General features: G+C 41.1%; 1 protein-coding gene across 1 annotated transcript in view; it reads left to right on the top strand.

Annotated features, from left to right (window-relative positions):
• LOC306733282 (serine/threonine-protein kinase DCLK1-like) overlaps nucleotides 1–26,919 on the top strand; it is a gene marked incomplete at its 3' end in the record, with an annotated part of 41,669 nt that continues 14,750 nt past the window's right edge. Inside the window, exons 1-5 of the mRNA XM_079214497.1 lie at nucleotides 1–124; nucleotides 687–1,082; nucleotides 1,937–2,286; nucleotides 16,528–16,627; nucleotides 20,838–20,939. Of these exons, the coding sequence (XP_079070623.1) occupies nucleotides 722–1,082; nucleotides 1,937–2,286; nucleotides 16,528–16,627; nucleotides 20,838–20,939 (913 nt within the window). The 5' untranslated portion in view covers nucleotides 1–124; nucleotides 687–721. The remainder of the gene's footprint in view (nucleotides 125–686; nucleotides 1,083–1,936; nucleotides 2,287–16,527; nucleotides 16,628–20,837; nucleotides 20,940–26,919) is intronic.

Genomic DNA, 26,919 nt, shown 5'->3' with positions numbered 1-26,919 from the left:
CACACGTCACCCGCATCCAGTGTCCGCGACCAGCTCACTGAACTCTTTTCTTCACATCTACTGGGAAATAAAGCACCAGTCACGCTGGAGGTGACCGTCACAGAAGCGCTAATTGCGCACGTAGGTAAGCCTATCAACGCGCTCATTGTCAGCTGATGTAAAAGTCATTCATACTTTAATATCTGTTATCTGAAAACACACACTTCTCCTAACGATTCACGCGTCTTGATCTCAAGACGAGAAAGTCAAATATCTTATCCATCCTCGTTGAAGTGATCATTATTTCGGTGTCGCACTTTTATATTTAGTCCCGGCTGCTGGTCGTCCGACTGCGCGCTCTGAATATTTATATAAAAGGAAAATTGACAGGCTATTATTGATTCGTGACTGCCTCTCTCTCTCTCTACATCCATCTGCGCCTCGCCAAAACTCAGGCGCACTCTGACTGACAGTGTGAGTCGTCATGAGGCATGCTGTCTGCTCGGTTTAAGAGTACTTAATCTGTCATTAGGGAGTTATTTCCAGACAGTGCACCAGCGACGGACACCGGCTGGCTCCTTTACCAGTCGCCCGAACCTCTCCTCGGTTGGTTTCTTCCCTTTCTGGTACCCGCTTGTTATTGTTTACTTGTTCGGGAGAGGAAAACTTTTCACCGCGGACTGATCCTCCTGTTTGTCCTTCCAAAGACAGTACGGCCGTACTCGTGAGCCTCGGCAACACGATGGAGATGGAGCATTTCGACGAGCGGGACAAAGGTCAGCGACACGGCCGGTCCAGTGCGAAGATGAACGGCGTGCCAAGTCCAACGCACAGTGCCCACTGCAGCCTGTACCGGACCCGGACCCTGAAGACTCTGACCACGGAGAAGAGAGCCAAGAAGGTCCGTTTCTACCGCAACGGAGACCGGTACTTCAACGGGATAGTGTACGCCATCTCCACAGACCGGTTCCGGACCTTTGACGCCCTGTTGGCGGACCTGACCCGCTCTCTGTCCGACAACGTCAACCTGCCTCAGGGCGTCCGGACCATCTACACCCTGGAAGGCTGCAAGAAGATCACCAGTATTGAGCAGCTGGTAGAAGGTGGGTAGTCCGAACAGCATTGCAGCACACCTGCGGGACTACCCTTACATTTGCAGGTGTATGCGTTCCTCTCATGCACCTGGACTCATGGCTTTGTCAGCAGAGTAGTCCGATCTAAAATGTGTCTCAGTATCTCTTCCTCTAAAAGAACACACACTGCCTCATCTATCTGCTACCAAGTGATCTTTCCCTACTCACCTCCCTCTTGTATAGCACAACGAACACTATGGAAAATGTGAAGTGAGCAATGATTTACATGTTTAAAATCTAGCTATTGGACTGCTCTATAAAACTAGCTAAGCACACTTTAGATTATTGTAAAGATTATAGGCCTATCACTCATTTGATGGCCATATGGTGATACAGACATATGTTTTGGCCAGATTATCTCTCTCCTGATCTGTTTTACTCTCTAAGAAGTGACACGGGAAGAACTACAAGTTGTCAACATTATCTTTAGTTGGTATGACAATATAAGCAGTATTTAGCCTATAAGAGGTATAAAGGAAATCAGGCAGCAAAATATCCTATATCAGTATATTTTTAATGTTCACTCTATTCATGGATGTATTATGCTGCCCGCTCCCATAATAATAGAGCCGTTGCTTGATTACGAGATGTTACACAGAGCAAAGTAGCGATAGCATGTCTATCTGCCGTCTTCCTTTCTTCCCTGTATTCTGTCATATTCTTCACAATTTGCTCTCTCTCTCTCTCTCTCTCTCTCTCTCTCTCTCTGTCTCTCTGTAGGGATTCTCATTCCTTTTTGGTATTTCTGAAGCTCATCTCATTTCCTTCAATGTTTCTTTAAGTAACCCCTCCCTGCTTTCTTCTCCTCCCCTTAACCCTAACAGGTGACAGCTATGTGTGCAGCTCCATCGAAGCTTACAAAAAGTTGGATTACACAAAAAACGTGAACCCCAACTGGTCTGTGAACGTCAAGGCCTCGGCTGCGTCCTCCCGCGGGCCTCCATCTCTGGGCAGCGCCAAGGCCGGTGGCCCAGAAAGCCGCGAAATGAAGGACTTCATACGCCCAAAGCTGGTGACAGTGGTGCGGAGCGGAGTGAAGCCCCGCAAAGCCGTGAGGATCCTCCTGAACAAGAAGACGGCCCATTCCTATGAACAAGTCCTGACCGACATCACGGATTCCATTAAGCTTGACTCCGGAGTGGTGAAGAAGATCTACACACTGGAGGGAAAACTGGTGAGAAATCTTTGGCCAAACAATCATCATCATCATCATCATCATCGTCATCAGCTATGAGGGATCTGAAAGTGTCACACAGCAAATAGAAATAGACCGGACACTGAGATAAGAGTGAGTTCTTGTATGGCTGTTTTTGACATTGTTTCATGTGCATAGAAAGGTTCAAAATCATAGAGACTCACAGCCACGCTTCTTTCATCAAGGTGGTGGTTTTGTATTGGTGTTGCTAGAAGGGGGAATACAGATCAACAGGCTGATAGGAGGATCAACATGGCTAAATAGGTTATGACCCCACACTCATGTTGCTATGAGCCAGAGCTGTGACGAGAAAGAGTGACACAGAAAGTGGTCGAGAGAAGGTAAAGATGAAAGCAATGTATGAATGGAGTCTGGGTTGTCAATTACGCTACAGCGAATGTGTGCCAGGGCTTTGCCTCCGAATTAGAGTCACGGCCCTCTTGACAGTACACCCACCTATTCAGCTCCCTCTTTCAGCTGCGGAGGCAGGCGCTATAAAAAGAACACGCTTTAAACAGTACAGTACACACAGATGCATAGACCCATTCACATATTCTCTATACAGCAATACAATCAATGTGGAAATAGCACTGAACTTTGCTGCAGTTGAATGAAGCCAAACACAATTTCTCTCTGCTGGCACGCGTCCATGTGTGTGTGCATTTGTCAAAGAGGGGAAGGCAGCGACTCTGCCAGCATGTCAGAGTTTCTGGTAATATTTTTGTTTGTTTTAGCGCTCTCGTCTTTTCCTGTTGGGCGTCATAGCACCTTCCCATCTCTCATGCCGTCCACCATCATCATCGTTTCTGGCTGTCTGGCTGTCTGTCTGTGTCCTCCAGTCTCTGTCTCTCTCTCCTCCAAGTTATTGAATGAAGCGTTACAGAACCACTTTTCCCCTGGCAGCAGCATCAGAACGACACCATTATTGTGAAACAGATTGCGTTCGACGTCGAGGGCGTCCTGCCATTTTGTGTCGCACAGTGGTAATCATCTCCTAAATAGCCAATTTGTGACTCATCCTCATGAATATGGTCTTTGCCCTTTGGAGTTTTCATTCCTAATTGCCATTTAATGCTCTATGTTAGGATGTATCCCACTTCAAAAGATGAATCTTCATGTGTTGGCACTGGCGTGTCGTCCTGTCTCTTAAGCCATGCTGTTGGTTCAATGATCCACTGTTAACCCAGTAGGAAGTCACTCCAGATTTCCTGACCTGACCTACATGTTTGGTCCCCTTGCCAATAAAATCCCAGAATCAGGCTTTCCTTGAGAAATCTGCTGTTGGGGATTAAACTCACGATTTTGCACAATACCTGGTAACTCTGTGGGTCGCCTTTGGTTCCAAGAACTTTGCGCAATAAATGCTGCCCTCACCCAGTTTACCCTTCTGCTATTAAAAGTAAGACTATTATGGTGATGCTATTTTTAGACGCAATATTGATTGGGCCTGTAGGCATGGTGACACATTCAGTGCCACATTTTCTGGGTTTGGCTGAGTGCAAAACCAACTCCTTCTAATCTTTTTGTATGTATGCATGTGTGGTTTGTGTTTATTATGTTTTGAAGAGAACCGACAAGTGGAGAATGAGAGACTCAAAAGTAGTTAATAGACTGGATTAGAGCACTTTGGGAGTACCCATGTGTGTTTCAGAAGGAACATCCTGGACAAGACCTGAACAGCCTTCTGTTTCTGAAGAGGTGAACGGTCTCAAAAAACACTATAGATAAGCTTGTAGCTAATATAAAATCCCTATGAAATGTGGTTAATCCATGTGAAGTTGAGCATTGCACAGAAAGAGAGAGAGAGCGAGAGAGAGAGAGAGAGAGAGAGAGAGAGAGAGAGAGAGAGAGAGAGAATCAGGTTTAGTTTAACAAAAACTCAATACAACCTTAATTACATAAACTATGTCAATACATCTGAATGAAAACAATCCTAACACTAACAAATGTCGAAGCCGAGGCCAGACAAGTGAACAAACTGCATGTTAATGCCACTTGAATATTGAATATGAGTGCGGTAATGGTAATTACCTGACTTTGCAGCAGGATATGGTTACTTTAAGGGTTAAGTAGAGTAGATGTGTGTGTCTGTGTGCGCACAGGTTGCATGTGTGCGTATATGTATTTTTGTGCGTGGGCTGCTGAAGTCAGCTGAGCTGTGTCAGTCATTGATCCTACGGCAGAAGTAGGTTTCTAGGCCTGACTGCCAGTTATGTTGAGTCCCAGAGCCACCAAGCCCGGAGAGAGAGGATCTGAGCACCGAAGCTCAGGCTCCTTGCTTTCATTAACCCCTGTAATGAGGCCAGAGACCATGAGGCAGGATGGATATGCACATCCCTAAAGCCATGTTCTTCCTCTCTTCCTTTCTCTTCGACTCCAATCGTTCTTAAGGATTGCAACAGCCTACAAGACCGCAAGTGGATTCTTTTACATAATTTCTTTTAAGTTACGATATTCTTTTTTCAAAACTTTTTCCCAAACTTCAATTTTGTATAATACTCTGCAGCTAAACTGTGCTGAGATGAATAATGGATAATGTTTTTGGTATTTGAAGTTGGGCGAAGAGTTCAACAGAGTCTGTTTTCTACAGCAGCCTTACAAAAACTTTACCCAAATGAAATACAGAATATAACTTATATGTCGTATCTATCAAAATGAAACGCCAAGTCTTATCATGCATTCAATTCCACCTCTTGTCACTTGATCGTCGCTACAAACACATTTAGTACAAACAATCCCCAGCTTATACGCCCATATGTTTCCTATAAAAAGGTTTTGATATTTTTTATCACTGTTACAGCATTTCCTATCTGGCAATATTCAGGAAGATCTGATAATGAGATGCGATAGAGAGGAGACGACATCTGACAGGCTGTGAACGAGCCTCTGTGAGCATCTGGTATGCGCCGTATACTCTGCCCGCTTCTGCCTGAGCGTACTCTACTGTGATCGTTTTGGATATCGCGTTTCTGTCTGTAATGTGACCGACTAAGTGATGAAGAGTATATCAAGTTCCTCCCCCGCTGTTGATTCTACCCCTGTCTCAGGTCTCACTATATATGGAGGATATTTTTTGCTCAGTCACCCTTCCTCTGAGGTTACCACAACCTCATCCTTTTCAGCCAGCTCTTCTTCACCTTGGCCGGTTTCTAATGATGATTTTATCTAGTTGCTTAGGAACCGTCCAACCTGCTGTGATGTCATACAGTAGCATGGTGTGACGGTGTAGCTGGATTGGTCTGAGCAAGAAGAGAGACGACCTGTAAGTGGCTTAGAACGTGGACATTGCCGGCCTATTAATACATGTAAGCTCTGTTTAGACAAACAAACACAGCAATGCACACAGTCAGACAATGTTGGACCCCAGATACCGGCCTTGAGCCTCGCAAGGCTCACGCACACTTAGGCACGGATAGTGACACACACTCTTTTTAACAGACTCATCTAGATTTCTGCTCATGCATCACTAGCTATTAACTGTAGGCGATTATCAACCAGTGCATGAAGCTATGCCACTTAGTCAGGTTGGTTGCATTCTGTTTTTGAGTATATCATTAATGAGCTCCTTTGTATCTCACTGGGTTTAGTATAGAAGGGGTACCATTCCCAAATTGACCATCCATGCCAAAAATACAGGGCTTACACAACACTTTCAATTGATCCAAATGTCAAAAATGTTTTCCTGGTTAAAACTATAGTGATGTCTATGCACTGTTTGGGTTTTATTTGCCCAGTTTCTTCTTTAGAAATCACATTTAAAGGGTTACTTACATAAAGTTAGGGGACCCACAAGAGACAGGATGGTCTAAATTCAATCAGCAAATGCTGAGATAACCCAATGTTTTTGTCTCAATGGTTCATGCTCTGCAATCAGTGGATCTTATTGTTTCTATAATGCAACTCAATAGTCTCAAACGCATCATCAGGGTTACCTTGTCAAATGTGTCCTGGGTAAAACAATTGAGTATTCAGGACAGTATGTTGTTTTTATAAGAGATGTTGCTGTTTTTTGTTTGTGGTAATGTTGGTCTGTCTGTCCAACCAGAGCACTGGTGAAGCTGCGGTATTTGATGCATTGCGGTGAGAACATGTTGTTCTTGCAATTGGCTGGTTTGTCAGTTTGGGTTCAGACTAAAATATTTCATGACTATTTTATGGATTGGCATTGCATTTTGGACATGCATTCATAATCTGCAGAGGATGAATCCTACAGACTTTTGTGATCACCTGATCACCTTTTCCTTTAGCCCCACCAGCATATTTACTTTTACTTTGGCTTTTAGTGAAATCGCTCTAATAATCTAGTTATTGGATGATCTTTATTTTCTGTGGTTTATAAACAAACTCCTATCGGCCTCAGCCTTTTTTTGTGTGTTTATTGCTATTTAGCAAATGGTAGCATTCTTACACAGTAAACTAATATGTTGTACATTAAACCCTCTTAACATCAGCATGTGAGTATTATCATTGTTAACTTGTTAGCATGCTGATGTTGGCACTTAGCTCTAAGGCTCAAATAGGCTACAGCTTCACAGAGTAGCTTGCATGACTGTTGATGTGTATCCTTGTTTTTTGGGGCATATTATTTGTGTGGAAAGTATGTTGACAGGAGCTGAGACTTATCCTCTTGCCATATCAAAATATTTACCAGTTTTTGGACTGACACCGGAAAATTGTGTAGATGAAATTACCTCATATGACCTGCTTGCTTTCCTCATGGGCTCTGCCATTGCTTCTGGTGTTACTTGCCATTCAACTTGATGTGATCAGTCCTTGTATCAACATTCCTAATGTAAACAGGTTACTTCAGACTTAATGTCCTTTTCCGACAAGCAATACTTTCTGCCTGTTTATTACAAAGCGCCCCCATAATACCTGAGCATGATTTCACACTAATTAAATGGTCCAAGATGTTAAATAGAGGCTTTATGTAGGAGTGGAGTGTGGAAGAACCACTTGTTCACTATCTGCAGTGCAGCTCTCACTTCTCAAACTGCATTCTTGGCCTGCTCTCCTTGTTGGCAAGGCTTAAGAGCTTTTGATATCTTTTATATTTTCTCTGCAGCCTCTTTCTCTTTGAGCCTCCCATTTTCTTTTTCTTTTCTATCCACTCATTACTGTCTCTGCTTCTCTCTCCATCTGCATCATTATGTCTTCTCTTATGCAATGTTTACCTTTCTTCCTGTTCAGAGATTCTCTCTCTTCACTTCCATCCATCGTCCATACTTCTTCCTATGAACTTCTTTCTCTCACCTTCCTTTGATTCATTTTTTTCTAGGCTGTTTCTCTCTTGCTGTCAACATGCCATAGTTTATACGGCTATTTAGTTCTCATTTAATTAGCACACTCGGCATGCACCCCCAAATCCTAGAGCTGCAACATATGGCGTTGTTCGCTCTCCCCCTCTCTCTGTCTTTCTATCGCTCCTTCCCCCCTCTCTGTTTCTGTGTGTCCCTGTACAACACTACCCAATCGCTTTGTTTTCATCCCCTTTTCGTTTTCTCAGTTTGTCTCACACGTCATCCTAGTTGTATGTCCCCCACCCTGTCCTCTTTCTCCTAATTGGCCTGCATCCATGCTCTGCAGGGACTGTAGAGAGGGTGCTATGGCAACGCCACTTAAAAACATTGTGTATCATGTGAAGAGCAGGGATTTTGCTCATTTTCTATTCAGCTGTTTCGTAATCTTTATTTGGTGGATTGTGTGTTGATGATGTCACTTTTTTTTCTGCAGAGGAGGATTGTGGGAAGCAAAGTCCATCTGCTCCTGCTGATCTGCTGAGTCACAGCTACTCAGTGCAGCATGGTGTGTGTGTGTGTGTGTGTGTGTGTGTGTGTGTGTGTGTGTGTGTGTAGGGAGGAGTGTGTGAAGGTGTGTCGTACATCTAGTATACAGTGTATTCGCTACCATAAATTACATTTGCAGTAAATTACATTGAGAATACATGGCTTGTAGAAATCTTACTATGTTTATGTGTGTAAACAGGACGTGTTGTTTCAGATTGGTTTTCTCTCTGTCTCTGTTTCAGTCTGTCAGTTAGCTTGTGTGTCTCTGCTTACCAGCAGAGGGTGACCGTAGCAGATTGGAGGGCTGTCTGTAGTCAGAGGACCTGCTGCCAAATTAGGATCGATGGCAGACATTTCCAGCACTGGCAGACTGTTGAGAACCGTCATAATAGCAACTTCATCACACGCACTGTCTGACTCATGCACTTCCTGACTCACTCATTCTCTAATCGCTCTCAACCCAATCTGCATGTGAAAGATTGTGTTCCAGCTTTGTGCTTTTAGTTGTTGAAAGAGCAGGACCTTAATATCTCAACTTTCAGAGCTTTTGTCTGACTGCGGCTCGGGTAGGAAGGCACAAGGTTGTAAACATTAGAATGTGTAATACTCCTCCAAGCCAATTAGAAGGCTGAATTGTTTGCTCACAAATACCTTAGATGTTGCATGTTAAAATGTGATGTACTCTAATGTCCCACTTTGGTACAGTAAATAGCATAATTATTGTATTTTGTCATTTTAAAGTAATAGAAAACCCCTGCAACTTCTATATAAATATGCTAAACTATAAAAAAACAAAAACTAGCTCAAACAAATTCTTCGACGTAGTCTTTTCAATCATTTATGTATTTTAATGTAATTTTGTTGTTTTCTGACTATAGTCTGCATGATGGCATTTTTGAATATGTAAGTGTGTTGTACTTTTTATGCTAATAGAGCTTGTTTTGCATAAATCACCTTCCCTTAATCAACCATCAGAGAATTTATCAGCAACTATTTAAATAGTCGGTTCATCATTTGAGGGATTTGCCTTTCCAAATAAATTCCCTCTTTCCTGTCTGTCAAATGTGAATGTTCATTGTTTTTAAATATATCTTTAGGTCTTGGACAGTTGATCAAACACAACCAGACAGTGAAAAGGCTAATAAGCAGGATGTTGCCGCCCTAATTGTTATATTGAAGTCAATTAACTAAACTAAGAAACAAAGACACTCACTCACCCACCTCCTGCTATCACCTCACTCACAGTATTATCTATGTCTTCTTCTGTCAATGCTCGCTCTAGTAACCTGTGCATTTACAAGTTCAGCTCCTTAATCCAGCACACTCATAATATATATCTATCCACACACAAGCTCATGCACACTCATCCTTGAAAATGGATTGAAGCCAACAGACTGAAAAGGGGAGAGAGATCATTAAGGGGGAGATGGCAAGTGAAGGAATGAGGTTAGAGGAGGGAGGGAGGGAGAGAGTTGGATGAAAGCAAAACAGTATGACAAGACAAGAGAGATGGGATTAAGATGAGGAGACCCTAAAAACACTGGAGGGAAAAGGCTGGGGAGAGGCAGGGAAGTTGAGGCTGCTGAGTTGCATCCAATGTATGTCCTTATTGGAACAGCGCTGCATAATTCCTTTTTTAGTTCAATGATTGGCTCCCTTCAGACACTCTGAGAGAAACACAGTTTCAAAAGAAAGTTTACTCTCACCCTGTGGAGAGCAGAAGCTGTTACATAAATTGTTATGCAAGAGAGCAGCCAGTCTGCTGTGCTGGTTTGAGGTGAACGCAGTAACACTAGTGCCAACTCGGTCGCTGCACAGTCAGTTAGCCTCATGTCACCGCTGCTCTCTTTTCCTCTCTTTGTTTTTTCTGACTCTCGTTACCCATCCCTTTCTGTCGTTTCCCGAGTTGCTGCGCAGTGTGCTGATTGATGCAACGAGAGGTCGTACAGCGTGCACATTCTGCCTCAGGGGTGCAGATGGTTTTATCCTTCCCTCTTGCCTCTTTCAGATCGATTTCTGTCTACCTTTTCTCTTGTCAGTCAGCGTGGCTCTTTGCCTGCTTGTGACTCTGTATGTCCCTTAAGCCTGATAGGTAATTACTTAAATTTGCCCAGAGGAAGGAAATGCATTTTGTCAGTTTCATTTTGAGAGTGAGAATGATACTCTTCTTTCTGATATTTAAATACACTCCATATATTCCTGATAGTGACAGAAGATGTGTTTGTGCTAAGTCACCCTAAGGAGCCTCCAGGACCAGCTGACAGCATATTTGAAGTGCTGCACTGGGGTCAGATTGATCTATGGGCTGTAGGGATCTCAGTGTATGTCTTTCCTCAAAAGTGGACATGTGACATTCAGTTTACTTATGTAATCATCACAATAATACAGTATAAATCAATATGCATACTGTGAACGTGCAGTACTTTAATGACTTGTAAATGTAGATGTATTGACCTGTTTAAAACATTTAAAGACAGTATTGTTTAGCTTTTCCCACAACATAACATGCCCTGTTCTTTGCAAATAAATGTCAAACCCATGTAGTTATATTGATTATAGTCCCACCCCTAAGCTATATACTGCATGCAATTCAGAAATACTGGTGGTGTCTGCTGCAGCCAGAATACAGTGGTATGTAAATAGTAAAGCTTCGTCATTCCTTTGCACCTTTTTAGTCCTTCACCTCAGATGCTCTGCATATTTGCAACAGATTATTTTCTCTTTCTCCTTCTGTCTCCCTTTATCTTGTATCAATACGGCCCTCTGTTATTCTGTCAGTCTGCCTGTCTTGCAGTTTCCATCTGTGTGTCTCTGTCTCGGTTAGTGTTTCAGAGCAGTGCCCTGCTGGCCAGCTGCAGTTGATTCAGCACCACGGACAGCTCCACTGAGCTTATCTCCCCTGACAGAGTGCAGAAACAGCTCGTCCCTCCAAAATGTGGTCTTTTTGTGGGCAGGATAATGTTGACCTCACCGCGTCCTCTGTGTAACCACTGTGAATCTATTGTGGCACAGGAGATTAGTGGTTGAGTCTCCAATCTCCTTTTCTCTTTTGTTTTCTTTATGTTTCTCTAGTCATCTGTTTGTTTTAATCTCAGAGAAATGCCTGTGTTTCTTTCCAGAGAAAGACCACGTTTAAAAAGAATACACACAAGCAAAAACTGTTACAGTAAATAGCCTCTCATTGTTTTTCAGTGTATTGTAGCCAGGGTGGCAAATCATGTTTTTTTCATTATTAATTCATGTAATTTCTTGATTAATGGATGAGTTGTTTAGTCTGTAGAATGTCAGAAAATAGTGAAAACTTTCCCAATACCAGTGGAAGTGTCTTCAAATGTCTAGTTTTAGCCAGCCAACAGTCCATACACAAATATATGCTCTCTCTCTCTCTCTCTCTCTCTCTCTTTCTCTCTCTCTCTCTCTCTTTCTCTCTGTCTCTCTCTCTCTTCCCAAAAATATTTCTAATTATTCCTTGATAAATGACTTACATTTTTGACGATACATTATTTTGTTGATCAACTAATCGATTAATTGTTTCTGCACTCACTGTAACTTACTAACTAATTGAAGTAAAAACAAACACACACGTATGCCCTCACTCACACAGTGGCTATCAGAAACTCCCACTAAAAAGCAAGGAGCTGACGGATGAGCCCTCAAGTAGATCTATAATCTGACAGGGAGACAGAAATAGACGATCTAAATGAGCAGAGTGAGCAGAGTTGTCACTGATCATTGTTCCCAGCAGCTGATTCGCTGAAGCTGTAGCTGCATAGTAATTTGTGTATGACAACATAACAGCTATGTGTATGGACATATAGCCATGTGTTTGTCTTCTCATCAAAAGTAAGATGAGATAGTGTTCACCATTCAGAATGTTCATTTTGTGTGTGCGTGAGCACACAAACAAAGACTCTACACAGCAGCTCCACTGCCATGGCTCATGATAGACACCAAACTAAGAGCCACTCAGATGTTATAACGTATAACTGTCTATATGCCTTTCTCTCTCTTTCTGTTTGATCCTCAATTTATAGTCCAGGGTGTCTAATGAGTCTACACCATTATAACGTATCCATCACCCTGCTTTTCTGGTGGTACTGCAATTAGATTTGTGTTGTGTGGATGTACAGGTCGTCTCTCAACACCATGTGGTTGTTTAACAGTGCCACCATGTGGCGGCAGTGATTGTCTACCTCAGTTTGCAATCCACCTTTGCACTAATGTTGTGCTAATAATATAACTTGCAGTACAGTATCTGCCCAAAATCAGCTGTTTAAAAAAAGAGTAATTTATATATGTATGTATGCATTTATTCTCAAAGAAACATAGCAAGAGAAGAAGAACAAACAAGGGAAATTGAGAAACAAACACTTTAATAGATGTTTAATGACTCTCCACTAGGTGGCATAGTGACAACATAAATGAGCTTACTGAGAAGTGTTCATAGTGAACAATCATTTGTTGTATAACAGATTTTCAGGAGGAGATGATGGTCACATTTTTAAGAGGATGCGTTTTGTTGGGCATGAAGTAATATTGTTGTGTACAAACCTCTCTCTGTTGTAAAAGCTAAATATATAAAATGATAACCAGCCTTATAACAAATGCCGTTTGCCCTTTTGTTGTGTGTGGCACCGTCAGTCATGGTGGCAGTGGACAATAAGGGAAGAGGGTTGTTTGATATGTGAGATGTGACAACATCTTTAAACCTGCTAAACTGTCTTGCTCTTGCAGTCTTGATTCTGTTTTGCTCTCAACCCAAATAATTCTGAGTAAATTGATTATGGTTCCTTTTAATGTGCTTTCTAAGAGATCATTTCATATTCTAATACAAATGTGTGAGAGGTCAATTTCCACACTGCTCTACTCTTTCCTCATCATCTTATTTTAGTCCCGCTTTTCTCCTCAGTTTCTTTGTTTGGTTTTTCCTGTCCTTTTTTTTAGCAGCGGTGGATGTTGTGTAACAGCACCGGTTCTCTGTGCGAACGCAGCACCAGAGACATCAAAGCGGCTTGTTTTGTCTTCAGGCTCAGAGAAGGGCTCTGAGCAACAGTCAGGAATATATCCCCTCCTCTGTTGCTCATTTCCCTATCTCTGTTTGTTTTCTCTTTAACTCTTGGGATTTTTGTATTTGTATGATTGCCCTCTCCTCCCCCCCCACACCTTTTCACCTCTACCAACTCCCTCTCGTCACCATCATGTATTTGTCCGTACAATTTGCATTTCAGGAGAACTCTTCTTCTTCCTCCTTACATCTTCTTTTTTTAAACTGGAGATATTGCACAAGCATTTCAATATAAACCAGGCCATGAGTCACATGAGCATGTGTTTGTATGGATTTATGTGAATGACACAGTTCTGTCGAGTATCAAGCGCATAGTAGATGAAATATGAATGATGGAGCTCTATCACAGTATGCTCATTGTGCAGTCAGTGGCATGCACCAGCCATACACCAATGTCTGGGGCGGGGGGGCATTGTCACCATGGCAACCATACTTTTCACACCCTTCTCAATATACAGTATCCGTTTGTGTGTTGCTCCATATTAGTTTACCCTCAGCTTAAAAGTGCCCTTATAGAGGCTGCCTTACACAAATACACTGTTTCCACTATTTACCTTCACTTTCCTCTTTCTATCTTCACCATTCTGATTATATTCTGTTATTATTCTGTTAACCTGACATGTCTGGTGCGCTACAGTTTCTATCGCATGGTAAGCAGCTTCAAAGGACCTCATTTCGGCAACCTCGTCTTGTTGACTCCAGTAGCAGCAGCAACAGCCGTGGCCTGAGGACGTGGTCAGACTGACTCACAGCAGCAAACACACTTCCTTCTGTGAATAGAAACCAAGGGCCTTTCAAAAGACCACAAGCTTAAAATGGATGATTATACCCTGAACTGTATAAATAAAATAAACAATATTATTCCTTTAGAGCTACATATATCTTTATTTAGATATGTATTGGGATCAAGAGAGGACTGTGCCTAAGAGTGAATATATACGGTATGAGCCTGAACAAAAATACAACATTTTATAAAAACTAAAAACAGTGCTTCCACATTAATAAAATCAATTGCATCATCATCCAATATACTTGAGTAAAATGTTTAAAAGCCTTGAAAAGAAATGTTAGATATTTATTCCCAAACCATTTGAAACTCATTCCATTTAAACATATTACATTTAAAACCAGTTTTACACATGTTCCCAACAGCTGAAGTTAAAATGCCCAGTGAAAAACAACAGATACGATGCAACAGAAATCATTATGACATTGCTATAAAAATGAACACAATGTCAAATTACAGTAAAAAAAACAGTACACTTAGAGGTAGAAGTGTCCATGGCTACCCATCAGTGCTGGCACACTGGGGAAATGTTAACAGTACCAGTGTATATGTATCACAGCCACCATGCTGGGAAGTGGAGCCGCTCACCCCTCAAATAATCACCAGCACGCTGTCGGGGGATATGAGGGAAAAAAGCAATATGCACTCTGTTATGAAACTAGAATAATATCGCTTCCATATGTGTCTGTGCAGAAACATATGTTTTGATGTGATATGTGGTTGGATTAACGCAGACAGGCACACAAGCCTTGATTTGAAAAGTTGAATTGAATTAATCCATTCTCTAGAGAAAGTCTCTGTCTGACATTAAATTTACTAACTGACTCCCATCTCACACACACACACACACACACACACACACACACACACACACACACACACACACACACACACACACACACACAGAGAGAGAGAGAGAGAGAGAGAGAGAGAGAGAGAGAGAGAGAGAGAGAGAGAGAGAGAGAGAGAGAGAGAGAGAGAGAGAGAGAGAGAGAGAGAGAGAGAAAGAGAGAGAGAACGGCCTCTTCACTTTTTATTGGGTATTTCGTTGATGATGCTGTTAGATCAGCTGTGACTTTCTTTTGGGCTGTTGATCTGTGGCTATTAGGAGTCTAAATGGATTCTTGGATGTTAATTGCCATGAAAATGTAATAAAGGTAGCTTTTTGTTTATGTATTAACTCCAGGCGGTGCTAGACATGCATGCAGCCTAAATTGTAATTGCTCCTAATAGGTTTTTGGTTGGAGATTTGTCATAGCCGATGAATAAAATATTGTCATCCTGTAAATCCCTTTCTAACTACCGTTGCCTATCGCAAAATATGATTTGGAATATTAATGGTTTGGGATTGAAATGTGATGGTAGCCTGCGGGGTGTAATTAAAGTTGTTTGAGAAAATCATGCAGAGTTTAGATCTGATATGGAATTAGTTGTCGACTTAATCAAATCGAAAACAATGAAGAGCACCGTGTTTCTAAGCCTATTTGTCGAAATAAAGATGCTATTGCTGATTTAGGGGGAGTTCATAGATTAAAACATAGCAACATCTGCCTTGTGTGGGAAGAATATTAAGAGCTTAGTTTGAAGAGTTATGAATGATGTGACAAAATTAGATAAATTAATTAAAATTCTGCAGACCCTCTAAAGAAAATGTTGTGTTGCATTTAGTGACCCAATGTTTTTAAATCCGTCAGCACGTCACTGTAGGTTTGGTATTAGCTTGACAGTAAAGAATGACAGTGACTCGTTAAGACAGCATTTTTTCCCCCTGTGAGTCAACTCTACTTATTCAACATTAATCTCTAATATGTGGTATATTTAAACTCCTCTCATCGCCTCATAGCCTCTCTCTCGTACCACTTTTTAAATCTCTCTGTAGCTCATAAATGCTCTCTCCCTCCCTTGTCTTTTAGTTTCTTCTCTTTGTTACTCATTACCATTCATAAGATGCTAGTCCTCAGGGAACAGACCCCCCACTCGCTTGCTCTGGATGTCCGGTGCGCGTGCTGCAGCGATTCAGCAAATTAGTGAGTCAGCAAGGTCTCATTATAGTCGCTGAAAGACTGATTAACTGCAGAAACAACACCATGCAGGAGCTCAGGGACATGTGAGACGTGGGCCCAGATATTCATATACGACAATGAGCGTGCATGCTCACAAGAACATGCATGCACAAACAGGGGAGTCTGTTTGTGCATGCATGGTGTTCTTTATCTGTGGCCGCGGACTCTGTGCATGAAAAGGGAAAGTCAATTTTCTGAGCATGCTCAGTTGCAGTGTGTTAGTGTGTGTCTTCTAGTGTGCAGTGTATACTTTTGCAGAGTACCAGTAGCTTTGAAGTAAAGAAGATAGAAGTCTAACGAGAGACTTGCCATTTATATATCTGTAGACCCGCTGGGAAATGATTGCTGCATGAACCTCTTCTTTCTTTCGACAAAATGAATAGTTGAGGTGTATTTGAACAAGGCATTCAGCCCTTAAAGTAGAAAGATGCCATTGGAGTGAAGAAGAGCAAGTGTCCTCAATTGACTTTAATATTAAACATAAAATGTCTGAACTCATCCGTGTGTCTTTGTTTGCAGGTGTCGTGTCTCCAAGACTTCTTTGGCGATGAGGATGTTTTTGTAGCGTGTGGACCGGAGAAGTTCCGCTACCAAGACGACTTGATGTTGGATGAGAGTGGTGAGGCTACTAGTAGGTGGTCCGACATTTTCATGCTGACATTTCACATCTGACTTCCATTTCTTCCTGCCCCCAGCTGTGTTTTCCTAAATGTTGTTTTTGTGTGTGCTGTTTCCTGGGGTTGAGCAATTGATAATTTAGTGCAATCACATTGTGATGAGATAGTTGGCTTTTTGTGATGCATTATTCTGTCGTACAAAAAAAACAAGACTAACAATGTGATAATTAAAAGGTTGTCCACACAGCTAGACTTCTCCAAAAATTAATCTACAGTACCTCTATGCATTAAAATGCTTGTGTGCAAGTTTTGTTTTTAAAACCTGGAGAAGCTGCATTACCCTACAATCCTTTTATTTTACTGTGGTTGCAAATTATATAACTATATATGAAAGCCAAATCAATGTACTGCTTCCTGTTTGTTAGCCAAAATATTTTAAATGCCTAAATGAAAACAAATTAAACTAAGATATAAAGTGGAATACAATACACATTGCTATGTGTATTTCCCTTATTGTGTGTGCATTTTTTGTTATAATTAAATTACAAATATTTTAATGTGACATGGAAAAGTCACAATTTAAGACTATTCAGTTATTAAAAACAAAAGCTTAATAATAAGTATATATTTTTATTAGTTATAACACAGTATATTAAATAAATAAAATGTGAATAACAATGTACACTATTTTTCACTTTATTTCTATGTTCTAATCTATAGTCATCTTTACTTTCAAAGTTGACTTATTTTTTCCGTCTTTCTGTTAATTCACATCCATCACATCTTTTCAGTCAGTAGTCCTTGTCTACCCTACAGACACATTTCCCTGGTTCAGGTGGCCGAGGTCTCTCTCCTCTCTTATCCTCTCTTATCCTCTGCTGCACTTAAGCCATCGTCTAACCTCATTGTTCCTCTTCCTCTTCTCTGCCTGTCTCCCCACCGAGGGCTGCTGAGGATACGTTCTGTCCTCACTTCACCCATCTTTGTTTCTCTGTCTATCCCCCCCTCCGTCCGCATTGCTGTCTGAATACTCCTGCCATTTAGTGCTCATTTGTATTCTCACCCTCTCATCTTGCTTCCTGTCTCCTACATCAGTTTGTGTGCTTTGGCTTTTGTTCAATTCATTTGTTTCCCCTTCATCCCGTCCTCCATTAAATAATATTCATCCCACCTGGGTCACCATCCTCCACCCCCTTTTGTCTCTCTTTCTCTTTTTTCCTTCCTCTCTCCCCCACTACTCTTCTTTCATTATAATATAATGGTTAGCAGCTTTTATTATATTCTTTTTGGTGACCTTCTTCTCTCTTAAGAAAGACCACAGTACAAACTACGTAACAACAGGGCGTTTAAAGACCATGTTTCCAGGATCATTCATTAGTTACTGAGGAATGTTGAAAACCTAAAACAGTTACAGCAACCACGTCCACTGTGTTTCCTGCTTTTTGTGTTTGTGTCTGCTTTGGAGTATATAAGGGCTATTTTCTTGATCCATTTAAAGTATGGCAGAATAAATCATAACGGGTTGACAAGGTTGCATCGGCTCCACCAATTGTGGCTGGTATTCTATTTTCTGGAGTAAGAAGAGACACCCTGTTTATCTTTGATGACCTTCAGTTTTCAAAATACCCCACAACTTATTTACTCTGTATTCGGCTTCAGGCTACAAATCATAGTTAAACTTCCACCAAAATCATTTTCAAGGCTCAAATTAGGCCGTGCAGTTTCTAACACATTACATTAGTAGCACTACTAGGGAGTTCAATGGTTTCAAGATGTGGTGATTGAGCGACATCATCCAAACACAGGCTCAGCCGTTTCTCAGTGGATGATTTAGATTTCAATCTTGATGAAAAAACAGAGATGTCTGGAGTTGCGAGTCAATTTAATATAGATGGAGACAACAGATATGATCCTGCTCTACTTATTTTATTATCACATTTTTGTATTGCTTTATTTTATTATTACAAAGCACATGAAGCCTCGAAAATGGAATTGTGGAGAAACTTGATTTAAACAAACCAGTCATTTTGTTGAAATTAGCTTCTCTTTAAACAGTATAACATGTGTACATCCAAATGTGAATAAGCTAAATAATGTTGTGATAGACACATTTTGGCCATGGTCATCATCCTTAAAAAACAACTCTTAGTTTTGGTTTCATTACATTGATGACATTATAAAGACTTACATTACTTCCTCAATTCACTGGAAGTTAGCTAGCATAGGCAGACCTATCTCCACTGCTTATCATTCTGGTATCGGAAAGAAAAATACTCTGGTATTTTTATATTTCTTAAAACCAATACACATCTGCTATGGCGGCGCTAAGCCTGGGATGCAATGGTGTCCTTGCAAAAAAGGAGAATGCACCGTGAGATAAGCATCCAATGGCAGACTTATTCTCACATTCTACATCCAGTGAGCCAGACTACTGTAGGTTATCTTCAACGTCAACCATAACCTCTTTATGCAACCCCCAACCTGGGGAGGCTCAGCAGGCAGAGTGGGTCGTCCTTTGACCACAAGGTTGGTGGTTTTATCCCAGGCTTCTACTGTGTCAAAGTGTCTTTAATTAAACAAGACACTGAAACCCAAGTTGCTCCCCTGCTCCTAGATCGTGGGAGTACAATTGTAATTGGTTTAAAGCACCATAAACATACATGTTTTCTTCCCACAGTATCAGATTGATAGTTTGTGAAGCAAGACTTTTCTTTAGCGGTGAGATAGGTCAAGAGGTCACAGAGACAACGGGGACAGCTTTGTCCAGTACAAGTCTTTACAATGTCATTAATGTAATAAAACCGATACTAATAATGACTTTTTAAGGATTATTTTTTAAAGGATAGCAATTTCGTATTTTTTTGTATGTATGTATGTATGTATGTATTTGACTGCCACCAAAAGCAAATACTTATTTTCAAATATATTGACATTTATTTTGTGGGGGATTTTATCCCCACACAGTGTGTAAATAGATTAAAATCATTGATGCAATTTTTTTTATTTTACAAATTTACAAATCATTGATACAAAATGCAGACATGTGCATGTGCGCTCGCACACACACACACACACACACACACACACACACACACACACACACACACACACACACACACACACACACACACACACAGTCCCAGAAGATAGAGAGCACATTTTGACACCTTCTCTTGCTCCGGGCGACAGAGAGCAAGAGGCTGAGCCCAGGAGGCTTGAGGCAGAGAAATAGTCGGATGGGGAAGTAGAGCGACGAACGCAGCAGACAGAGAGACATTCAGAGTCAGAGCTGCAGACAACTTCGCCTCCTCTCAGCATCACTATGTAATTATTGCCTCTGCCTCAGTTCTGGCACACTGTCATCATGTTAACACTCCGCATTGTACATTAATCACAAGGCCACAACGACGGCCACACAGGCAACTAACACACACCCAAGCTCTCGTTCACACACACGAACACACGGACACACGGACGCACGCACACACACACACACACACACACACACACACACACACACACACACACACACACACACACACACACACACACACACACACACACAAACACACACACACATACACACACAGCAGTTTAATTTCCCCTTCCCGCTGGTCTAAAATGGGAATAGACTATAATAGGGCTGGGTTAATGAACAGGCAAAGAGCACAGTTTGGGGGATGAAGGAGGCATGGAGGGAGGGTGTGTGTACATAGCTCGTTGATCAGGATGTGTGTGTGTCTGTAAAATATGAGACTGCCATGAGTCAGAGCTGTCACTCCTGAAACAGCACAATAATTGTGTTTGGAAAGCGAGCCCAGTGAAGGTCAGAACTCATTTTTGCAGGGGACCTGAAGGTAAAACCAATTACAGCTGTGTTGGTACATTAGTGCGTTGGTGTTTTCTTGCAGGACAAAAGGCCAAAATCAATCAAAAATATTAAAATTCGAAATCCATAAAATGTGAATTTTCATTCAGACGGAAGGGACACGTATGTCAATTATTATTTTGTGAAAGCTTTTCATTTCATTGTTTGTGTCAGAATGTCACAGTGTCACACGCCTTCACTGCATCATTTTGCGTGTGCCAACAGCAAGCACAGCACTTCTCTTCATTCACTTGTCGCAGTTCAGTTGCTACCTTTCTTTGGATTTAGTTTTAAAAACACTATCGATCCTAAACGTCTGTTTCTCTTCTCTTCGTGGTTTTTAGAGTGTCGTATGATGAAGAACTATGGGAAGATGTCTGCCTCTCTGAACCGAGGCTCCCCCAGGACCGTCATCCAATCACAACGCAGCAAGTCCCCTTCATCCGGTAGGTTACGTTCTTCATCTTGTCTCCTCTTCCTCTCAAGGAACCCATTTGCTAATGGAATTTGGCATGGTGGCATTGTCCTTTAAGTACCCTTGTATCTGTGTGTGCGTGCATGAGGAGGAGTGTGTGCAGTATCTCAGGCCTGATGGACACAGTTGGGAGTTGTTTGTATACTTCCTCATGTGATGGCTTAGTATTTTCTAGCTCATTACTTAATCAACGTCGCAGCAAATGAAGACAGTATGAGTAAACACTGCAATGATATCAGAGCTCTGCGGAGTGTCTGGCTGTGTTTACTGTGTGTGTGTGCGTGTGTGTGTCTGTGTGTGCATGCATGTGTGAGCTGTGTCTTCTGAATATGAATCCAAAGGAGAATGATTTCACAAGGGAGTGGAGAAAAAGGCAAACACGGATGAGAGAGGTAAAAGAATAAAAGAAGAGGGGGAGTGAAGATGAGAAAGGAAGTTCAGGGAAAGGGGTTGGTGACTCAATCCTGCAGATCCACACAAGCCGATCTTCACCTGCCATACTAATGAAATGTAATAAAATGGTGAAAGCTTGCACTGCTACCTGCTACTGATGCCAGATAATGATGCTTTTATGGATGTCTCAAAAAAGCAACAACAAAGCTCAAATAAAATAGAGCATTTATTTTAACAATTGTATCCAGCTCCTGTGTGTGTGTGTGTGTGTGTGTGTGTGTGTGTGTGTGTGTGTGTGTGTGAGAGAGAGAGAGAGAGAGAGAGAGAGAGAGAGAGAGAGAGAGAGAGAGAGAGAGATTGAGGAGGGGAAAAAGACTGACTCGTCTGGGTTGCCATAGAAACATAGCACAGTAGGAGCATGTAGCTACAGACACAATAGTCTGTGACAGCCATATATGGCCGTGACTTCCTGTGAAATGGCTGGCAGCGTAGCTGACTGACGCTCGATCCGAGCTGGTCAGACCGTCCCAACGTTTGCACTTCTGAGAAATGTTCCCCTTCTGGCGCCGCTTCCGCTACTTAACATCATCAGATGTTTCCAGATTGCTGTTGACTGTTGTGTACTGCTCAGTATCCGTCCCCTGACGCAGCATCACTCTGCCGTGTGTAGAGGTCAGAGCGACGCGGCAGGAGGAAATGAGAGATAATTGATTGATCTGCTGTTTTGACCGTGATCGACACTGCCTGCTTTTTTACTCCAACGTTAACAGTCAATATCGTCTCAGAAGTTATTGTTTTTTTCACTTTAAAAACACAGCATGCCTTCTTTCCTTGAGGATAATTTGTCCTAGAATTATGCTAATAGTCAACAACAGCTGATACTGTGTGCCTTATGGCTCATAGAGGTGCCCATTTCTGTTATTCCATATGTTCATAAGAAGGCCTCACTCGAGTCCTGTCTCACCACTGGAAGGATATGAGAAAGAAATTACATATTTATGTTCATACAGATGAGAGAAACAACACACAATTCATAGATTCCCTGTGTTAGTTGTATTCTGATTTGGTGTCTAACTTTACATTTAGACTTATTTGCAATGTATTATCACGTAAAGTTTATAGTTTAAAACAATTGTCTTCTGCCAGAACAATTGTTTTTCTGAACAGTATTAAATCAAACTTTTGCTGCAATATTTAATTAATTAGATGATTTACAGAGATTAATTAAAAATTTATCAAGCAAACATACTGAACATTGATGGATTTCTCTTCTCAAGAGTGAAGATTTGCTAATTTCCCTCTGTAAATTGAATATGTTTTTGTTTTGGTCTGTTTGATGGACAAAACAAGCCATTTGAGATTTCATCTTGCTCTGGTACATTTATATCGGCATTTTCTTGACTCGTGACTTAACATGAATTGAATTAATCAAAAGGATAATTAATAGATTAATCAGTAATAAAACATATTTTGTTAATGTCCTCTGGCTAAAAGCCTTCATGAGCAAGGTTGAAATCACCGAGAGGAAATGACAACTCTTAAGGTTGTTGGTTTCAGCACACTAATAACAAGTTAGTGTTTTGCAGGTACGATAGATATTAACAATAATTGGTGACACTCCAATCTAATCTCCAGCTAAAACAGGCTGGTTTGCACCACTGTGTTCATTGTATGCAATATAATAATAATGTAGTACTTTAAACCCATTAACTCTACAGAATAATGCTGGAAAGATGATTCATTATTAAAAATGTGATCACTGCTTCTGTCAGTTATCTAACTTAACACTCAAAACCTTTTCATCTGAGATCTTGGCAGCGAAATTAAAAGTTGGATGCCACACAAGAAAGCTCTGTCTTTTTATTGATTTTGATAGGATTTTATTATTTCTCTCAGGCTGAGCACAATACAAAAAAAAATGTTTTAAATGTTGCTGCAGGTATTTAGGTGTTTGAAAAAAGCAGCTTTGAAGTCCAACATGCAATGTCCATTCAGCGAGCGTTAATAACATTCTTTATCAAATCTAATAATCTGGGCCAAAGGAGGCTCTCAGAGACGATGTGGAGCGAGAGAGATAGAGCTAAAGAGCATGTAACACAACACGTGCTGACAAACACCACCTGGTGTCCTTCTAGCTGCTGCTCATTGTGTGTGTGTGTGTGCGTGTGTGTGTGTGTGTGTGTGTGTGTGTGTGTGTGTGTGTGTGTGTGTGTGTGTGTGCGTGTGTGTGTGTTTGCAGTTTATACCCTGACACCACTGAGGAGCAGAAGAGTGTTTGAGTGACGGCCAAACAGACTGGTGAGACTGACAGAGAGACAGTCGCATACTCATAGGAACGCACAAAGGAGACGTACAGAGGATCTTATACTGTCAAATTAGATGTAAAATTAGGATGTATTCAGTGCTTTGCAAGTTACATATATTAAATACAGCATTAATGATTGCATAAGTATTCATATACCTAAATCATTATCACTGGTGCAGCTAATTGTTTATAAGTCACATGTGGTGGGGATGGGCCTGTTTCAGTTTACAGTATCAGTATAAGCTTCATAATTGATCAATAGCTTTTGACAGGGACATCAATTACAAGTCAACAATTTTAAGAATTTGCAAGTTTCTTCACCCTTTGAAACCTTTTTCAAAAACATATGACATTTGGGTTGTGTTTATCAAAATATGTTTACCTAAAAAGTACAAAAAATTAAAACAAACATTTTAAACCTGCTTTATCCAATGTTCAGATGTCTGGTCTGTACATTTGCATCAACACATATTTATTAAGATAATTACTGCATATTTAAACATACAATTTCAGAAAATATTCCACTAGGAAAATTTCCTGGTGATATTTATTAGTTAAAATTGATGCCTGTTACCCTGGAGTGTCTCCTATTATATGTGCTGGTGTTTGGTCTAATATATTGAATCATAGGTCTTTATCTAATGCCATTTGCGCCAATCAAGTAATAATTCTGCAATAAACAAAGAGCAATGTGTATGAAAACGTGACACAAAAATGCATCTAGCTTTTTATGAATCACAGCTGATTAAATCTTTAAATTAAATATAATTGTAGTCAGCTTGCAATTTCAAGGTATCAAAGAAACCTCTCAGGTATCCACATGTGGGGTTCTGATGTTGCGTCATGTTTTCTCAGGTTTGTGTGTGTACGTGGGCAGGTTGCTGTGTGTCAGCCTGACCTTGTCATCACTCGAGCTTCATTCCGCGATGATCTCACAACCCCAGCTGAGTGCAACCCAAAATAATGTGAGAAAACAATTTGCGCTCATACATACTTTCTCTCCCTATCTCGCAATCTGTCTCTGTCTCTCCTCTGATGCTTCATGTCAGCTAAAATTAACAGAGAAGTGCAGATGGTGTCAGCAAGAAGCACTGCTGATACTTCAGGGTCTCACCTTTCCCTTTCTGTCGTGAGCCACTCTGTATGACGGGCGAGACGCGATGGGGAAGTGTGCAGGGCGCGCCGAACCCACACATAGATCTAGAAGATCTGCAGAGGATCAGCTGCTATCTGTGACACTCTGAACTGCAATCCCATAACATCTGCAGCCGTCACTCCAACTCACGAAGGGTATACTAATGTACTTTCTTAAAACAGATAAGCGTAACAAATAACCAACTAACAGACTCCAAGAGAGACAAATTCTGGTATTGATATTTGCACTGAAAGCCAGATAATGACTTTGTCTGGCTTTTAGTGTTTATGACACATTGTAAAAAAAAAAAAAAATCTCACTACTTTCAGCCGTCATAAATGTGCAATATTTGACTGTGTTTGGCCTATCTCATAAAGAATTGTGTCAAGAGGCTAACTCACTGATTTCATGTGCCGAATTTCTCAGAATATCTCTGGAGCACTTATCGAGCATGCACACACTTCTATTTATTATCATGTGTTAGAACCACATGTCTTTGTCGTTATACATGTTACATGTTTACTACAATATGATAAGGTGTGGTTCTAAAAATAATTGTGTGATAACATGTGATAGCACATGTGATAAGGAGCACATGATGATGATGATGATGATGATGATGATTCATTAATCAGGGTTAGTATGTGTTAAGATGGAAAAGAAAAAAAAATACCAGCTCACTCCTTTTGCATACAAAATAATGGAACTCCTGTTTGGTCAATAGTAGCCTAATTGTATGCATATCTATACTCAGTATCTTCCAAAAACACATTGAGGCCTTTTCTCTTTTTTTTTTGTAATTCAATTCACACACTATATATATACAGCTTATGTATCCTCCGGCACATCGCACCGCTGCGGGCTGACATGAGGTCTGTTTCCATATTCATTGCTTGCACAGCTTCCTTGTGAAGTTGTATGCAGGTCTACACGGCCGGTGGTAAAGAAGCCAAAATGTCTGCATTGCATTCTCGTCAAATTGGTATAATGTAGTGTTGACTTTTGATCTAAATAGAAATCTATTAAAAAAACATTACATTGGGACAATGATATGACCGACTGGCCACTGTAGCCTCCAGCTCCTTCAAACTCTTGATTGATCTTTTCTAAAGCATGTAGGCCTACCACTGATGTTTCAGATGATCCATCTGCATTCAACCTATACGCTGCTTTGCTAAAGAATCCATGACCCTATATCCCTGTCCACCATCCCAGTCTTCTTAAACGACTCTCTCTCTCTCTCTATAATACAGTACTGTGTCATAGTCTCTCTTTCTGTACCAAAGTCTCCGTCTACCAACAAAAAAATATCAACGCAATTATGTTCTCATGGTGGTAGAAAATCCAAAATATCCAAATCAAAGATCTCTCTCTTCCCCCCCCTCTCTCTCTCTCTCTCTCTCTCTCTCTCTCTCTCTCTCTCTCTCTCTCTCTCTCTCTCTGTCCCCGGTGCGCGTCAGAGTTTGCGCAAGCAGCCTCTTCGCCTCTCCGTGTAGTGTTCAGCTCTGCTCCGTCTTTCCCATTCATCAGTTTACTACCACACTCGGACGAAGCGCGCGCAGTGGTGCTGCTCTTCTTCCTTTTCTTCTTCTTGTATTAAACCCCCCTTTGGAATATCACTGTGTTTTTCATCATGCTGGAAGTGGAAGGTAGGAACCAAAAACACCGTGTCTCCGTCGGTTTTTTCTTCTTCTGGTAAACGGCGTCTTGACAGCGTGAACTGTATGTGTTCCTTCTCGGATCATACTTAGATATATGCTTTGTAGGTGTATGTTTCTCCACGGATGTGACTTTGAATACCTTTGACTTTGTAGTAGCCTCTAAGGTTAATGCCAGCTGTCTTTTTTCCTTCACGCTAACCGTTGTGTAACGGCAGGAGTGTCTGTCCGTGTGCGTAACGCTGATGCTGAATTTCATCAATGAAGATATCCAGGAATTGTTTAAACAATGGCAGTTTCTTTATTTAATTTTTCATGGCCCCGTTTAGATAAAAAATACGAATAGCCTCCGAATGCAGAGGCAGCCGGCGCTATTTTGTGCTATCTGTCTGCTGTGGGCTTTACCTCCTTTGTCTTGAATAATTCAGAAAGTTCTTTGATCTCGGCAGGGAATACACAT

The sequence above is a fragment of the Taurulus bubalis genome (assembly GCF_910589615.1).
Source record: "Taurulus bubalis genome assembly, chromosome: 2".
NCBI lineage: Eukaryota > Metazoa > Chordata > Actinopteri > Perciformes > Cottidae > Taurulus > Taurulus bubalis.
The sequence above is the reverse complement of the archived record's forward strand: the minus strand, read 5'-3'. Positions and strand labels throughout refer to the sequence as shown.